At 39.8% G+C, this 16,759-nt stretch overlaps 1 protein-coding gene across 8 annotated transcripts in view; it reads left to right on the forward strand.

The window, feature by feature from the left end:
• norpA (no receptor potential A) overlaps positions 1-16,759 on the forward strand; it is a 386,572-nt gene that overhangs the window by 365,214 nt on the left and 4,599 nt on the right. For 5 of the 8 annotated variants that reach the window (XM_045743920.2, XM_045743918.2, XM_045743921.2 and 2 more), the window contains 3 exons: positions 2,333-2,504; positions 4,407-4,604; positions 7,881-8,127. In XM_045743920.2, coding sequence (XP_045599876.1) covers positions 2,333-2,504; positions 4,407-4,604; positions 7,881-8,127 — 617 coding nt within the window. Of the gene's footprint in view, positions 1-2,332; positions 2,505-4,406; positions 4,605-7,880; positions 8,128-9,373; positions 9,520-16,759 lie in introns of all 8 variants that reach the window. The other 3 variants (XR_011228590.1, XR_006773000.2, XR_011228591.1) reach the window with 1 other exon arrangement.

Below are 16,759 nucleotides of genomic sequence, written 5' to 3' on the forward strand. Positions count from 1 at the left end.
CCATGTGTTTTGTGATCTTACTTGGCACTCTCACAGATTTTCACAGATCTCTTGGCACAGATTTTTATGATGTGCGATGTTAGAGCTATTGGTCTACAAAATTTTGCATCAACTTTACTACCTCCTTTGTGAAGTGGCACAATCTCTGCTGTTTGAAGTATGTCAGGGATCACACCAGTATCTAGGCTCCGTCTCCAAAAGATGTTTGTGAACCTGTGATTTTCTGCAATTCTTGATGAATATATAATTCCAGGAATCTGGGCCTGGTGCAGAGTGCATGAGCATACTGTCTATGGCTACTTCAAAGTCAATGGGTTTAGGGTAACATCTGATATATTGTTCAATGGTGGTGTCACATTCATAATTTTTTATCATTGATCTGCAATGTGTTCAGGGGTTCTCTGGAAACAAAATTGTACTGTAACTTCAGTATTTCACTAATTTCTTTGCTATCATCTGTGAAGGTTCTGTCATCCTTGCACTTAGATGTGCACATAAATCCTTAACCAGACATTAATAATTAAAGGATGGACCTTGGATGATATGCAAGCACAGAAGAAATTTGATTAAAAAGAGGATTAGAGTATGTGTATGTAAGAGAGCATGATCAAGAATGAGAACAAGTATAAGAGCATGTGTAAGTAAGAGCATGAGTGAAAGCAAATGCTAGAGAACTTGCCTATTAGTAGCTTCAGGGAAATGAAAGACATCTTATAACCTGCCTTCAAGCATTTTGTACCTGTGGCAGTTTTAAAATATCTTGACTTTCGAGTTCTGTTGCACCATTTCTTGAAGGTGTAGATAAAAGCAGCTTCCAGACTACCTATACAGAGTTTGAGTATGTCCTTGCATTTCTATGACTCTATTGCATTACTAGCTTACATTGATATCCTCTTATCCAATTTTCTAAATTTAAAGAGGCTGTAAGTGTTGTCTGTTGCCCCAGTATGTTGTATATAATCGTATCCCTTTACTCCTTTTTGTTATGGAGACATCTAGAGTGAAGATGGGAACAAGATTTAGTTCTCTCCTCCTCTCTATCCCTTATGTAAGGGGAAAAATGAATTGAAGTATACAAATTGATGAAAGGGTATAACTAGGAGCATAGGCCTGTAAATAAGGTGCTAAAAATATCAATCTACAATTGAACACACAACACAGTATGCAAAATGAATAAGTTTAGATTTAGCAGTCCTTATGGCACAGTGGCAAGACACTTTCCCTGTGCTTTGCGAGCAATTTAGCCTGGGTTCGTATCCTGGCCGGTGAGGATTGACTAGGCATCAATCCTTTAATGTACACCTCTGTTTACCCAGAAGTGAATGGTTGTTAAATGATTTGGCAGGTCGTATTTCAGAGAAAACTAGGATTAATTAAGGACCTACCCAAAATGCTATGCATGCTAGTGGCTTTACAAAGAATGAAAGAACTCTTGTGTATATATAAATAAAAATATAAAATAAAAAAAATTAAGAAAATAGATTAAAGCTGGTTTGGAATAAGATCTTAGATTTATGGAACAGATGGCAAGATGCTGTAATTAGGTATGAGGTCATTGCATTATTTCAAGCATATATTAGACAAATATATGAGTGGGTGTTGTTACTATAAGTTACAGCGATAGCAAGAGTGAGTGTTAAATGAATCGAAGGGTATAACATGGAAGATTAGCCCCTCTAGAGAGAGTGTGACAAAATGAGAATGTAAACGAGAGTAAGAGCCAAAGTAACAGCTAGAGTAAGAATGGACAAGATTAATAGGAGTTTTGGGTTGATCTCTGATCCCCCAACCATTCCTTGCCTCAAAGATTCTAGTCCTGGCTCCCAGTAGCCTTGGGTAGGTCTCAATAGCCTGGTGGAATTTCCTAAGGCTTGGCAGTAGTGCTTAATGTAATGGAAGATGGAGCCAAACAAAAAATATTTATATATTTTAATTTTTCATAGAAAATTCTATATATTCAAAAGTAAAGAATATGTATGCAAAAATAAAAAAATGAAAAAATAAATACATACAGTGGAGATCTTTATGTTGATGAGGTGGTCATTATCATACATAGATGGTGGGGGAGGGGGGGACTAGGACCTGAAGTCCATATGACTAAATTTTTTGTGGCTCCCATGACTGCTGGAGACACCATTAAGATATTGGGTTCATGTGTGTGTAACATTAGTACTGTATTCAATATTGATGAAAGACATCAATCTTTATTTCACAATGACTGCATTGAACGAGACGATCAACTTGTGATGATAAATGCACTTTGAGGGTTAATAAAAGTGCAAGCTACAGACAATATTTTTTAATTATATCGGCAATTTCCCTCCTTTTACAGTTGAATTTGAGCCCATCAACCTTGAGACACTCCGTTCACAGAAGAACTTCTTGAAAGCGACTAAGAAGCAACAGAAGGAACTGGAGAGCATGAGAAAAAAACATATGAAAGAGCGCCTATCAATCCAAAAGGGCCAATGCAGTGCAATTGAAAAATTAGCAAAGGGCAAAAAGTAAGTACAGAATCTTATTTTGTATAAATTATTCTTTATGTTCTTGTAGGTTGATATGACTTATACTTCAATTCTACTAGTTACTTATTTTTCCACAGTGGCTCTTAAAATATATACGTATGACTTTTTAAATATTATATTTTTGCAAATCCCTTTTCTGAGCAAAGGCCACTCGGTCACATTGGAAATAGTCCCAGTTTCCTTGGGTCAGTGTGACTGTCTCCAAGGCAGTGGTAAATTTGAAAAATGAACCCCAGCAGGCTATCACAGGAGGAAGGGAGACCCTGGAGAATTCTCAGTCTTGCCGTCAATGACTCTCGGAAGATACATTCCTCTTCGTTCACATGCCTCCTGCAAAAAATACAGTACTTGAAATCAGATACATGATTAAAGTATACAAATGGATGAAATTTATAAGAATGGGGATATTAATCTGGTGTTAAATATGTGAACACAAAATAGATCGCAAAACATTGGATACAAATGGGATAAGTTTAGATTCAGAAAAGACCTTGGTAAATATTGGTTTTGGAAACTGGGTTATTGATTTATGGAACAAATTGCCAGGTAACAATAGATGTGTGATCACTAGTTTGAAGCAAAGTTTATACATGTGTATGAATGAGTTTGGGTATAAATAGGAGCTGCCTTGCATGGGGCAATAGACCTTATACAATTTCATGTATTCTTATATTTTCTTAAGTTCTTGTGTAACCAGGTTCACAAAGGGCAATAAAAAAACAAAATCTACCCCTGCTATAGGAGAGTAAGTGCCAGGGATGGAATCTAATCTTCTCTGAGGTCAAGTGCTCGGAAACATTCCAAAAAACTGGGAGGTAGCAAGCCTCTGCCAACCTCAATGGTTGCTGCCACCATCACACCTACCACTAATACCTGTAGATCTACCAGCCAAAGATGTGCAGATCCCTAATTGAATGAGGAAGTTGAGAGTGCACCAAACTACAACAAGATCAAGAGATACAGCAGATGGATGCCTACACAGAGATAATCAGAAGATTTACAACCTCTGCTATAACAGCAGCGAGAGACCACAATGCATAGACTGCAAAGCAAGCACATGCAAGAAGTCCACAGCCTGCTGGGTCACCACCCCATACACTGGTGTATGGGGGTGGAACATCAACAAACTGGAAAAGGTGCAATGACATGCTACTAAGTGGCTCCCAGAACTGAAGAACATGAGCTACGAGGAGAGATTAGAGGTATTAAATATGGCAAAACTAGAAGATAGAACAAATAGAGGCGATATAATCACTACGTACAAAATATAGTATTAATGGGAATTGCTAAAATTGATGGAGAAGAATTCCTAAGACCTGGTACTTCAAGAACAAGAGGTGATAGATTTAAACTAACTAAAAGCTGCTGAAGAAATAAGAAAATTCACTTTCGCAAACAGAGTGGTAGACAGTTGGAACAGGTTAGGTGAGAAGGTGGTGAAGCCAAAACCGTCAGTAATTTCAAAGTGTTATATGACAGAGTTCTGGGAAGACGGGACACCACGAGCATAGCTCTCATCCTGTAACTACACTTTGATAATTGCACTTAGATAGTTACTGGTGCCTGAACACTATGACGCATGCTGACGTATGTGCTGCCAACACTGCACGTAGTTGGCAGCAGTGCCCAGAAAAAGGAACACTGAATAAGGAATGTGAATTTTGTCATGAAATGGGGCAGCTATGCATCCAGTGACACCATTAATCATGCAGGGATTTAAATCCAAATATTTTGGAAACTAGTGAAGACTACTGTTTTTACGTTAAGAAATTTTCAGCACAATTAATTATTAATCACGTGCTTTGAAAACTTTTACAAAGTTAACAAAAAGCAAGTGTATTACTCTGCATGTGTAATAAAATTGTATTTGTGTTTTATTAGGGATGTCATGGATGATCCAAAGATCAAAGCACTGGTGACAGAGCAGATGGAACAGTGGTCTGAAATGATGGAGAAGCATCGAAAGGAAGAATGGGAAATGCTAAAGGAACATCTCAAGAGTCAGGAGGATATTCTGAAGAAGCTCATGGAAGAAGAACAGGCTGGACAGATAAAGAAGATGGAAGGAAGACATGAACAGTAAGTTATCTTAACTTTTTCTCTCGTCTCTAGAATATAGAAAGTTTGTACAGTATGATCATTCAAAATTAAAATTCCTCCAAATTACCTGTACTTGAGATTAATGTTGACCATGAAATTTTAGCAATCATTAGTTGTAACCCTAAATGTTTTAACCTTTTAGCATTAGGTATTTTTGGTAGCTATAACTTGGGAATTTCAATTCACATAAAATCTCTAAGCAATATTTGAATACAAAGTTCCGGCCAAGCATTAACTACTGCACTGTGCAACACGCCTTGAGGCTCTTGATGGGTGATGTGCAACACGCCTTGAGGCTCTTGATGGGTGATGTGCAACACGCCTTGAGGCTCTTGATGGGTGATGTGCAACACGCCTTGAGGCTCTTGATGGGTGATGTGCAACACGCCTTGAGGCTCTTGATGGGTGATGTGCAACACGCCTTGAGGCTCTTGATGGGTGATGTGCAACACGCCTTGAGGCTCTTGATGGGTGATGTGCAACGCGCCTCAGGGATCTTATAGGTATAGTGTATCTTTCAAAACTCCTGCAGCTACACGGGGTTCACATCAGCTTCCTCAGGGCTCTCCTAAACAGAAGGCATTTTTTTTTTAAATCGTGGGCAACAGTCTCGGGAATGAAAGCCTCGGTACTGAGAGAGCAACCAAGGCTGGCGCGCGCAGCATAAACTAACAGCATTGCTGTTCAGCTTTTGACCACAGCATCGCCTAAAATTTTCCAGATATATATGTATCTGGTATTATTTAGCCATGATAGTATTACAGAAGAGCCTGACTGTGATAAAAACGGTGTACAATGTTTAGACATCAGTGAATAAATGCTGTTCAAAGTTCACAGCACTAGCCCACAGCACACTGCCATCTTAGTCCATCTAAAATTCTTCAAACGATTTCTCATGGTCCTTTACAAAATAAACGTGTGGAAAATTATTCATTTACATGATTTAGTGACCAGGATTCTGATAATAGCAGCATTGTGGTGAGAATTAGCAATGTGAATTAGCGGTAGGAGTAGTACTGTTGGTGAGGAGAGGGAAGGAGAGGTGGCGTTGGCTGCTGGCTGGTGTGTGGCAACATGTTATTGTCTGGAATCACCATACCAGCTTTGTGGTTCGCTATGGTGAACACAAATGTAGATACTTATAAATAATGTGCGTATAGAGTATATCAACAGCAAAAGGCTAATGTTGGGAGGAGCCATTTAGGTGAGTGAGAGAGTGAGACTGTCGTCTGCTGTATGACTTGTCATGCAGTGGCCACTATGCTGTTTGGACACCATACCAGCTTATTAGTATAATTATGGTGAATAAAACATGTAGTGATACTTATATATAATGTGTGTATATAGTGTAATAACACTACAAACAGTATTGTAGGAGGAGTATTGTTGGCAAGTTAGGTGTTGAAGGAGTGAGTGGGGGCCTAGTGACCTTGAGCATTCCATCGCTCAGCGCCCATAACGTGCTCAACTTTCCAGGTCCATTGCAGCTAAAGTATGTCGCATACAATTTTTTTTTTTTTTAGTTTCCTGTGATCAGAGACTGCATTTTAACAATATAAGAAGAGAAAATATTTCTTTGGAAAGAATTTATTTTTGGTGCACCATGGGTGTGTTGTATTTTAATGCAGAGCAGTGCAGTGGTTAATTTGTTGCTGCTAGTTGACCACTTTATTACTATCCTCACCAGCCACCAGGTGACACCACTGACTGTAGAGAGCAACAAATGATCTTGCCTCACTTTATTTCCTGGTTTGCTTTCTACCTTGCCAGCATGAAGATGTGTTCTCTCAGGTGTTAGTTGTCTACCATTTCCATAGTCAAGTGGGATTCTCCCACGAAGATATTTAAATCTCCTATACTTCTCAACTTGTTGAAGGTTAATACTCATATTCCATGTCCTATATATCAGATGAGCACTGTGTCAGTTCTAAGGTTATGTCAAGCTAACAGTGGCTCATTTTCCTGGACCTCTAGGATGTGTGTTGGCATGTTAAAGACTATCCTTGGTTCAGGGGTTGATTGATCCCTGAACCTTATATAACTTTCAGGCTCTTCCCATTGGGCTCAAGTTGGCTCTCAGGCCATTCTCCATATTTATTCAAATGGTCTTTTGAGAGCTGATGCTCATGGGAATCAGGGTCTTGGTCTTCCTTGACAAGTGGTTGGCTTGGGTTCCCAATAGTTAGCTCTGCCTGCTGGCCCAAGATACTATACTTAAGTTGCTGATACTTTGATGAGGCCTCAGCCATGCTAAATCAGAGCTTAAACATCCTGCCTCAGACATACAGGAGAGGGGCAAGCAACAGAAGCACAGCCAAAGTGTGCTCATAATGGGAGAAGTACTGACATGGACAGGCCCTGCAAGATGTGGCAGACTGAGTCATACACCAGAGAAAGGGACAATAGTATTCTAACTGGAGCATAGACCCTGAGGAACATACCCATAAACACAGGCAGCTGTTGGAATTGTCCAGCAGCTTTATTTTCTCGGTATAATTATTTCCATTAATTCATCTTCAGCCTTAGTACTGAAGAGGTTCTGAGCTATGTATCATTGACATTAATTGTAGCAGGACAGTATTGTCAATTATTATTCATTATATGGTATATAACATTTTTATAACAAGCTAATTTGAAAAATACCACATTTTGTAAATGTGGTATTCACAAAAATACCACATACCACAGTATGTGGTATACCACATACTGGCAAGTTGTGCTACAGATCAATTCAGTGACCTGTAGCACAGTAGTTAGCATAGTCAGCTCACCATTAACTGATCTTGGGTTCAATTCCAGGGGTGAGTTAGACATTTAAACAAGTTTCCTTATAGATGATGGACATGTTCACCTAGCAGTAAATAGACATATATTAAACAGTTGCATTTTGGGGGAATTGTTAGTTATTGGCTAAATCTACTTGATATGCCTAACAGGCATGCTGTCCTCAACAATAGGAAACCTTAAGATTCAATGCTTAAGATAATTGAATTTCTAAACCATTCGAGTTTTTGTTGTGTTTTAATTACTTTGACAAATTTTTAAGGATTTTATATGTATTCTTAAGAACAATATACTTTTGTTTTTATATGTTATGGTAATATAATTAACTGGTTATATGCCATTACTGTAGTACTATACCATATATCTGATGAGAATGACAAAAAAATGTCATTCTGACAAAAATGTCAAAAATATATTTTGTTTTTAATCAGTGAAAAATGGTGCTAGAGATTACAAAACATTCATTTTCAGAGACATGAAGGACATGAAGGCACAGCAAGCTAAATTGGCTATGGAAACTGCCAAAGATGTGAATCAAGACAAAACTCTAAAAACTAAAGCTGACCGTGACCGCCGTCTCAAAGAAAAGAATCAGAATAACACGAAGAGGTTCATAGAAGAGCGTAAAATTTCTGCAATGAAGCAAGGGAAACAGAAGGAGAAACTTAGGAAGGTTCATGAGCAGCAGATGACCGAACTTACAAGAGATATCAAAATGGTTAGCCGTCTCATTTTCTTTAGTGCCTTGTATTGCTTTTGTATCCTGTCTTAGCTCAAGTATTGCTAAAAAAAATGCATGCTAGAATCAGCTCATATTTAAAATTCCTCTGCATATTGTGTTTACTGTAAAGAATTGTGCATGTAATTGCATTTTACAAAGCAGCTTATATCATTCACATGTTTGAGAGACACTGTCTTTCTAACTAGTGAGCTATGATATGCAAAAAATTTATTTTATTTAGTAGGCTACAAGCTCTGTACTCACAGATATATAATTACACTCTCTCTCTCTCTCTCTCTTTGACCCTACTCTAGTTGGATCCTGATTCTATGTGGCATTATTCTGTGTAGTTCTATTCTACATGGTAAAATAATTGAGACTTAGTTGAATCTATATGGTAAAATTCTTATCTACACATGAAATTATTGGTCTCAAAATATTTAACAAAATATACCATGTACATAAAATGCAATATGCATACAGATTATACTCTAAGCTTTGTAATAACATTTTGTCAAATATAGATCAATAGAAAGGAAACTGCCACAATACCAACAGTGAAAATATGAAGGAATTTGCATGCAAGGTGGAAGGTGGGGACACATTACTTGCATTGTTGTTTCACCTGTCGCTCGGGTCTACTTTTATTTTGCATTTATATTATTCGCACTAAAACTTCATTTGAAAGATTAAAGCACCCGGGTTCATTGTGTTGCCTTATTGCATCTACACAAGAGTTTTGATTTACAGCACCCACAGTATTTGTATCATGTCTCGTAACCTATTTCTTCCCGGAGCACATTTTGTTCCTCACAAGATTCTTAAGATTAATTTCCATAGTTCAGTTGTACATGGTGTTTCCAGGAATGCACTCTCATATAAAATCAGGATCCTTCTGTATTATTTCCCACATTTATTGTAAGTTTGCTCCCTTGAAAGATTTTGTATTCGCCAATGTTATTAGACCTCATCACACAGATTTCTCCACACTTACTCCCAGCACATAGGAATACCCCTACATACACTTCCTTCACCATAACCAACACATTGTCTGCCTTCATACATTTCTGTACAGTACTGTATATATTCCTGTATCCTCTGATGCCTAGTTTCCTATGGGAACTCTCATTCTCGAGACGTGGCCTCATTTAAAATCTAACCCAATATTTCAACCTCCTTTAAGTGTTTTGAAACACTAAATGTTTGCTTAAGAAATCTATTTACTTGTTTGGTTATCACATAGGTGAAGCAGTCGTCATTTGCTTGCACTGAGAAACAAGAATGTAACCAAAGAAAATAACCATCAGTTGGAGAAAGGGCAACCCTTCCCCCAAAACTTCCCCCACCACGGTGCTTCCATGGGCAGCTGAGGCCAACAGTCTACAACCTGTACGTGCTGTTCACCCAATCATTATTTCTTTCCAAATTCGTCACAGCTGCCTGGTTAAATTCTATGGTCATTTATAGATGGCTATTTTAAGGAAGCAGCTATTGGTGTGGTACTTTCTGGCAAAGTCACTCGCAGGAATGTAGTGTGGTGGAGAAGACTTGGAGCATAATCACTTTTTTTGAACTATTAGTCAAATTCAAACATTAGTTATGTTAGGACTGCTGCAGGTGGTCATCTCCAGCATGAACTGTTTGCTGTAAGTCAAGAGTATTTATTAGTTCATGGATTGTTACATCTAAAGAGAGAACTGAAACTTGGTTGTGAAAACGTTTCACCAATATAGAAAGTGATGTTCAACAAAATTTAGTTGGCACCTTTAGTTGGCATCACTGTTTTAATCATTTTTACACAAATGGGCGTACCTCTTCTAAAGCAAACCCTCTCACCCATTTTGTTCCAAATACATTTTACAGATTTTTTCAGCTGACACTGTGTAGCATGCACAGTTAATTAACTAATCATCATTGCCCTTTGTTTTGTTAATTGAGCCCTTTACTTTCCATAAGTATTGATTTCTTTATCATAAGAGTCTAGTTTCAATATAAAACCAATTTAATTTCTTAAAATTTGTAATTGTCATGGTTCTGTGCCATCCTTCTGTCTTAGTGTATTCATTAGTTTAGACCTCATGCTATCTCATCTTCTCTATTATCTTCATCATATGATGTTTTGAATCTTCTGATGGTTTTGCCATCTTCTACCCTTTCCATCCGTCTAATAATCTGTTTGCAGAGAATTTTCATACATTTATTTGGCACAATTGTTTTCTTAGTTTGAATCTGGCATTTTGTTCTCAAAGTTGCAGGTTTCCAAAATTCTTTCCTGTCAATTTTTGCTGATGCTTGTCAAGATTTTGTATGTGGTGATGACATCGCCTTTGTTTACTTCTGTCATAATTAACAACTTTAGCATCTCTTCAACACTTGTGCTTAAGGTCTGAAAGCTATTTAAATAGCATGTCTTTGCACTTTTACTAATTTATTGATATGCTTCCTAAAGTGTTTACACTATGCAATTTCTGCATATTATAATTTTGTTTCTATGCCTGTCACGAGCAATTTCTTTAGTTCTTCTCCAGTGCGTTTAGAAGCATTCTTAAATTTGCAAATGTAGGTCTCTCTCTCTCTTCTATGCCTTTGATGTGATCATCTGGACAACTCACTATACAGATCTCTTTCTTCATCCGAGTTTTTTAGAACCTTTTCAGATAATTTGTAGGTTAAAAGTACCTGCTTTTCTCTATTCTACATTATATTCTGTGATATGTATCCTCACTGAATTCCATCTGTCATTTATTATTCCATTCACTCATTTTGTCCAGGTCATTTTAATTAAATGCAAAACAGTCGACTAGGTCTTTTATTCTTCATATTAGCAAATATATACATTTTATATACTGTACATAACTGTGAATCCTTTGTGGTAGAACATTTATATAGACTAGTACAGTATTACTGGTCTTAGTACTCAACCTTGTGGTACTCTGCTAGTGACATTTCTGCAGTTCAATACTGTACATTGCTTCCAATCAGTGTTCTCATTTTCTGTATCAAATTTTGTCATGTTAGTAGCTTGCCTGTTACCCCTCCTGTGTTCTAGCTTCCAGAACTGCCTCTTGTGGGGGACTCTGTTGAATGCCTTCTTTAGGTCCAGATAGATGCAGTCAACCCATCCACCTCTTTCCTGTAAGATCTCTGTGGCTCTATCATAAAAGCTAAGTAAATGTATTACTCAGGACCTTCCAGTTTCAAAGCTATACTGCCTTTTATTACGTAATTTCTTTCCAGGAATTCTAACAATTTGATTTTAAATTTGTAATTACTTTTTTTTTTTATGATTTGAGTGGCACACTTGTTAGCGATACAGGTATAAAGTTTAGAGGGGGTCTTTCCTGTTGCCTTGTTTGTAAACTGGAATTGTTTGCTCTTTTCCATATGTCTGCTAGGATCCTTGTTTGTAAGGATGTCTGAAAAATAATCTGTAAGTGCTGCAAGTTATGCCCTTTCAAATTTAAATAGGCTGCTCTTGACAACCTTTTTTCTACATCATTTGTAGTGATCATAACCCTTCTTTCTCCTCTGCTCTAAGATTGTGAGGTTGAGATTGTTTATGTCCTTATAGCTAAGCCCTCTCAATTCTGGTACTATTCTAATTGCAAACCTCTTTAGTTATCTATTGTTCTTCTCGAGGTGTGGAGTCCACATTGGTGCTGTATACCTCAATAATGGTCTCCCATAGGCAGTGTAAATGGATAACGGATAACCCAAATATTTTGTTCAATGAGCTTTGGATAACAGAACTCGTACAGTATTTTCTTATAGTTCCCTAACCCTTTTGAGGTAGTTTCCTATAGGTCTCATCTCCCTCTTTTTTCCATCTTCATTACCTTACACTTATTTGTACTGAATTCTAGCAGCCATTTATCTTCCCACTCCTGACATTTGTCAAGGTTTTCTTACTTTCCTTGTAAACTTTGCATCATCTGCAAACGTTGACATGTATGAGCTCACTTCCCCTGGTAGGTTGTTTGCATAGATTAGAAAGGATATCATTCCTAGGATAGATACCTGAGGAACCCCACCCCCCCACCCCACACTTTCCATTCACCTCCAGGCTATTCTCTCCATGACCCTTTGTTTTCTGTCAGATGTGCCCTTGCTCAGTTCAGTATTTTTCCTATTATCCCTGCTTGTCTCGTAATCTTGTGGAGGAACTGTATCAATAGCTAACAGTCTAGTCTGATGATGCAGTCTATCCATCCATCAGTTTCTTGCCTTACTTTGTTGTCCCAGTTATACAATGCAGTCAAGTTTGTTTGGTGTAATTTTTTCTCTGAATCATTGTTGTCCATTACAAATTTGACTCAGACATGTTCCACTCTTCTTTTCCTGACATGTTTAGTATTTTGCATGAGATGCATGTTAATGACACTGGTGTATATAGTGCTTCACCTCTCTTCCTGTTCTTTAACATTGGAACTACATTCTCATTTTCTCAGATTTCCTGAAGTTTTTCTATATCTAGCCATCTGTTGTCATTTATCCTTGGACTCCAGTCTGGTTCCAATTTGTAGACCTAGAACCTTTTGTAGAGTTTTTGAGTTCTTCAAACACTTCTTTGTCAGTCTCCAAGAGTGTTCATTCCTGTCCCTACAGTCTAGTTACATGATCTCGTTACTGAGGTTGGTCCTTTGCTGTTGTTGCAATGTCAGTTTAAAACTGCAACTCCATTGCCCTCATGTTTCTGTTGTACTCATATTTGGTCCTCTTAAGTGGCTCCCTATCTGCTTCTGTATCCATATTCTTGACAGAAATAGGCATGGAATTTTTTCCTCTCACTATTTAACCATGGCAATGTGGTTCTTTTCATCCACTTACCTCCCAAGAGAGATGAACTGTTCCATTGCATTTGTGCACTCATTATGGATTTGATCATCTCATTGATAACTTGCCTCCCAATTCAATCTCTCATTGAACATCCTGTAGATAGGCCCCAATCTGCATGTAATCCCCCTCATCTGTGTTCTTTCACACACTATCCTCTTTCTTGGTCTAAATTCCTTTGTTCTACAATGTAATTGAACATGATAGTGCAGTGGTTATTGGCTCCTAGTGACAACTGATATTTATTGTTCTTTATATCTATTTTAAATACCAGTAAACACCAGGTCTAGGGTAGCTGGTGGATTCCCTTTCTCTTGTTGGCTCTGTGATATATTGCCAAAGAAAGTGTTTGCAGTGGCCAATAATCTTGCTTTCCATGTTTCATCTTCTGTATGGTACTTTGTTAACCAGTCCGGTTTTCTATGATTAAAATCTCGAAGTACAGTACTAGGATTCATGGTCTCGCTTTCCTTGCTGCCATAGCTGTCCGTTATATTGTCTTCATCATGTTAAGTTGCATTTGTTGTACTCCATCCTTCCTGTATTTCGTGGAGGATTGTAAACAACCCTACCACTGTCTTCATGGTTCCCACTAATGTTATAACGAGTATGTAGTCCTGCTAGTTGTTTATCTCTAGAATTTCTTCCCTGAAAATTTAAACGATGTATCAATAGGACTACGTCTCCTCTCATCCTGTTTATCTGTTTTTGCTACCTGGTGTCCTCCTCGAGAGTGTAGCATTCTCCTTTACCTTTGTCTATTTGTGCATGTAATTTGTGTACTTATTTCTACTGGGCTGTTTAGTTTTTTCCCCAAGGTACAGATTTTTCCTTTAGACTAGCTCCATTCTGGCGGGTGGCAATTGCGAGTGTTGATCTAGTCACACACTCTTATTTCCCTCTTATCTTTCCTTGCCAGTCTGAGTAGGCCCACTATCTTGATGTATCTAAAACACTATTGCCCTGGCCTCTAAACCTTATTACCACCTTGCTCTGTTTCATGTCCCTCTTACAAATAATCTCTTGTACTTTTCTTCAATTTCCTTAGCAGCCCCTCTTTCTTACTAATTTCCTAGTCAATGTGTACATAGCTGTATTTCCCTCGGTCTTATTTTCTCTGCCAATATTTAAATCTTGGATGACAGATGAGTGAAGGGTAACTTCCTTTATGTTGAGCCTTTCCTATCCTGCAAGCATTTTATACTTCGTTGAATTCCCAACTTGCAACAATTTGCCAAGGACTTTCTTCAACTCTTCCCAGTCACCATTGTTTTCTTCTGTTATGTGGACCCTCCCTCTGGTTCTGTAAGTTGTCGATAAAACATGGTAAAACATTTTGAGTGGTGTTATTTTCTGACTGCTTATACATTATCTCCAAGGTACAGAAAATGGCAATTATTTCCCCCTCAAACATTGGTTTGAGCTTACATTAAACAGTTTAGGAAAAACCTCTTTAAGGTACCTGAAGGCTGGCAACTTATGGAAACCTGTCCAAGCTTTAGATAAGGAATTGGCAGCCTTTGGATACCTTGATGTTTTCCCTAAGCTGTCTTAGGCAAAACTCAAGGCAAAGTTTGAGGGGGAAAAGTGAATGTCAATGAGTAAGGGCAAATCAATCTACAAAAACCCAGTGTTGAACGTAACGAAATGCCTCTTTCTGGGAGGAGCCCCTACGGCTCCCCGGAGCTATCCATGGCTGATATGGATACCCTATTTTGCATCAGTCGATGTGGGTGGAGTTCTAGGCCTACCGGGGACCACGAGCCAGAACCTGGCCCCCTCACAGAGGCACGGGGAGCAATGGCCCATAGAAATGCACATGTGACTTGGAGCATTCTATATCTGCCATCAACTGGGACAGGCACCCAGAAAGGCAAGTGCCACAAAACAAACCCCTATTCTGGTTAACAATGAAAATCGACAAACGAGTGGACAGAACTCCCCAAGAAAAACGAACAAACAAACATGACGTCACACGAGCCGTGCCGCATGTCTGCGCAGCTCCCCCCTCCCCGGGAGGGGAAAGGGGGAGCCCGAGGCCCCCCGCGCCAGTGATCCCCGCCTCGGTTCCTTGGCTGATGGGATAGTGCATGGTCGTGTGGCTCCAGCTCCGGTCTTGTCTCAGTGCTGTGACCTGTTTTCAGTGCTGCTCTTACAGTGGTCGTGTGAGCTGGGAGTAGTATTCTCAGGTACTCGGGCTGCATGTGCTTAGGGTCACCTTCCCTGAATGCCCTGTAAGTACTGCCCTTGGGGCTTGGGGTTGCCTTCCACAAGTCACCTTGGGTCTACCTCTGTTGGCTTTTCGCTGCTTGGCGTTTGGCCGCCCCGAGTGTTTGGGGGTTTTCCTCCCATGTTTACCTTGGGGTAAATGGTAGTTATAGCACTGGTGGGGCACAGGGTACTGCGTAGCTAGTTTTCACCTATAACAGCGGCCAGCTCTGTTCTCTCTGGGTACGTTGTCCACTTGTGTGGTTTTTCTTTTATTTTTGCCTGGTAGGGGGGTCTGCCTTGTGTGCCCCCCCGTTTATATTAGGGTCGTTTGTGTGGTGGCACCCCCTGCTTCGCCCTCACGGGTGGACACGTCCCGTGAGTTCAGCTTTAGCAGCAGTTTGCTTGGTAGTTTGGGGCGCCGGTTAGCAGTGCCCTGCCTGGGATAACCCTTAGCAGACCCAGTCTAGGAGCCCTGGGAAACCCCATGGGGCCTCTCGGGTCCGATAGTGGAGACCCTTGCGTCCCCTCTCGCTCTGTGCGAGTTGAGGGCCATTTTCTGGGCGAGTCCCGGAGGCTCCTCGGCAACACCCGGTTTGCATTTTTTTCGAGATTTTCATATCCAGCCTCAGAACTGGAGCGGGGATCAGAGGTGCGGGGGTCTGCGAAGCTGGGCAGCTTCCCCCTCCCGGGGAGGGGGAAGCTGCACAGACCTGCGGCGCAGCTCGTGTGACATCATGCTTGTTTGTTAGTTTTTCTTGGGGAGTTCTGTCCACTCGTTTGTCGATTTTCGTTGTTAACCAGAATAGGGGTTTGTTTTGTGGTGCCTGTCCCAGTCGATGGCAGATATAGAATGCTCCAAATCACATGTGCATTTCTATGGGCCATTGCTCCCCGTGCCTCTGTGAGGGGGCCAGGTTCTGGCTCGTGGTCCCCGGTAGGCCTAGAACTCCACCCACATCGACTGATGCAAAATAGTTAGGGTATCCATATCAGCCATGGATAGCTCCGGGGAGCCTCTGGGACTCTCCCAGAAAATGGCGTTTCATTACATTCAACGCTGGTTTTTTGGCTGGCCTAATGGCTTCCTGAACTTTTCTTGCTGAGACTGCTCCGTGAAAATGGATCACATTAGACACGGGAGTTCATTTTGGCCTACCAGAGACCAGAGCCAAAGCCTGGCCACTCAGATGCAGAGAGCAAGTGACAATTTCCCACCACACTGGTAAAGTATCCAGAAAATCACTGAAGTTTTACAGACAACTGAAAGGATAACAAAAACCTGAGCCTCAAACTCTACAAATGATCCACACAGAACAAGAGAAACTTTCAAAATTAGCTCAAAACTCATTCTTCATCAGAATAGGAGAAGGCTGTAAACCATCCACCATGGCCAAAGGAACAAAACCCCAGTTTTCAGGTAAGAATCCTTAGCTCCCCAACCTTAGCCAGAGGTGAGAGGAAAAAAAAAGACAGAAGGTATCATAAGCCGAGAGGGAAACCAAAACTAGGCAAGGAGGAAAGGAATATCAAAACCCAGTCTTGGGTTTTGAGGAAAGCCAAAACCTAGAAAACCAGAAAAAAGAGG

Source organism: Procambarus clarkii, chromosome 15, assembly GCF_040958095.1.
Source record: "Procambarus clarkii isolate CNS0578487 chromosome 15, FALCON_Pclarkii_2.0, whole genome shotgun sequence".
Classification (NCBI taxonomy): Eukaryota; Metazoa; Arthropoda; class Malacostraca; order Decapoda; family Cambaridae; genus Procambarus; species Procambarus clarkii.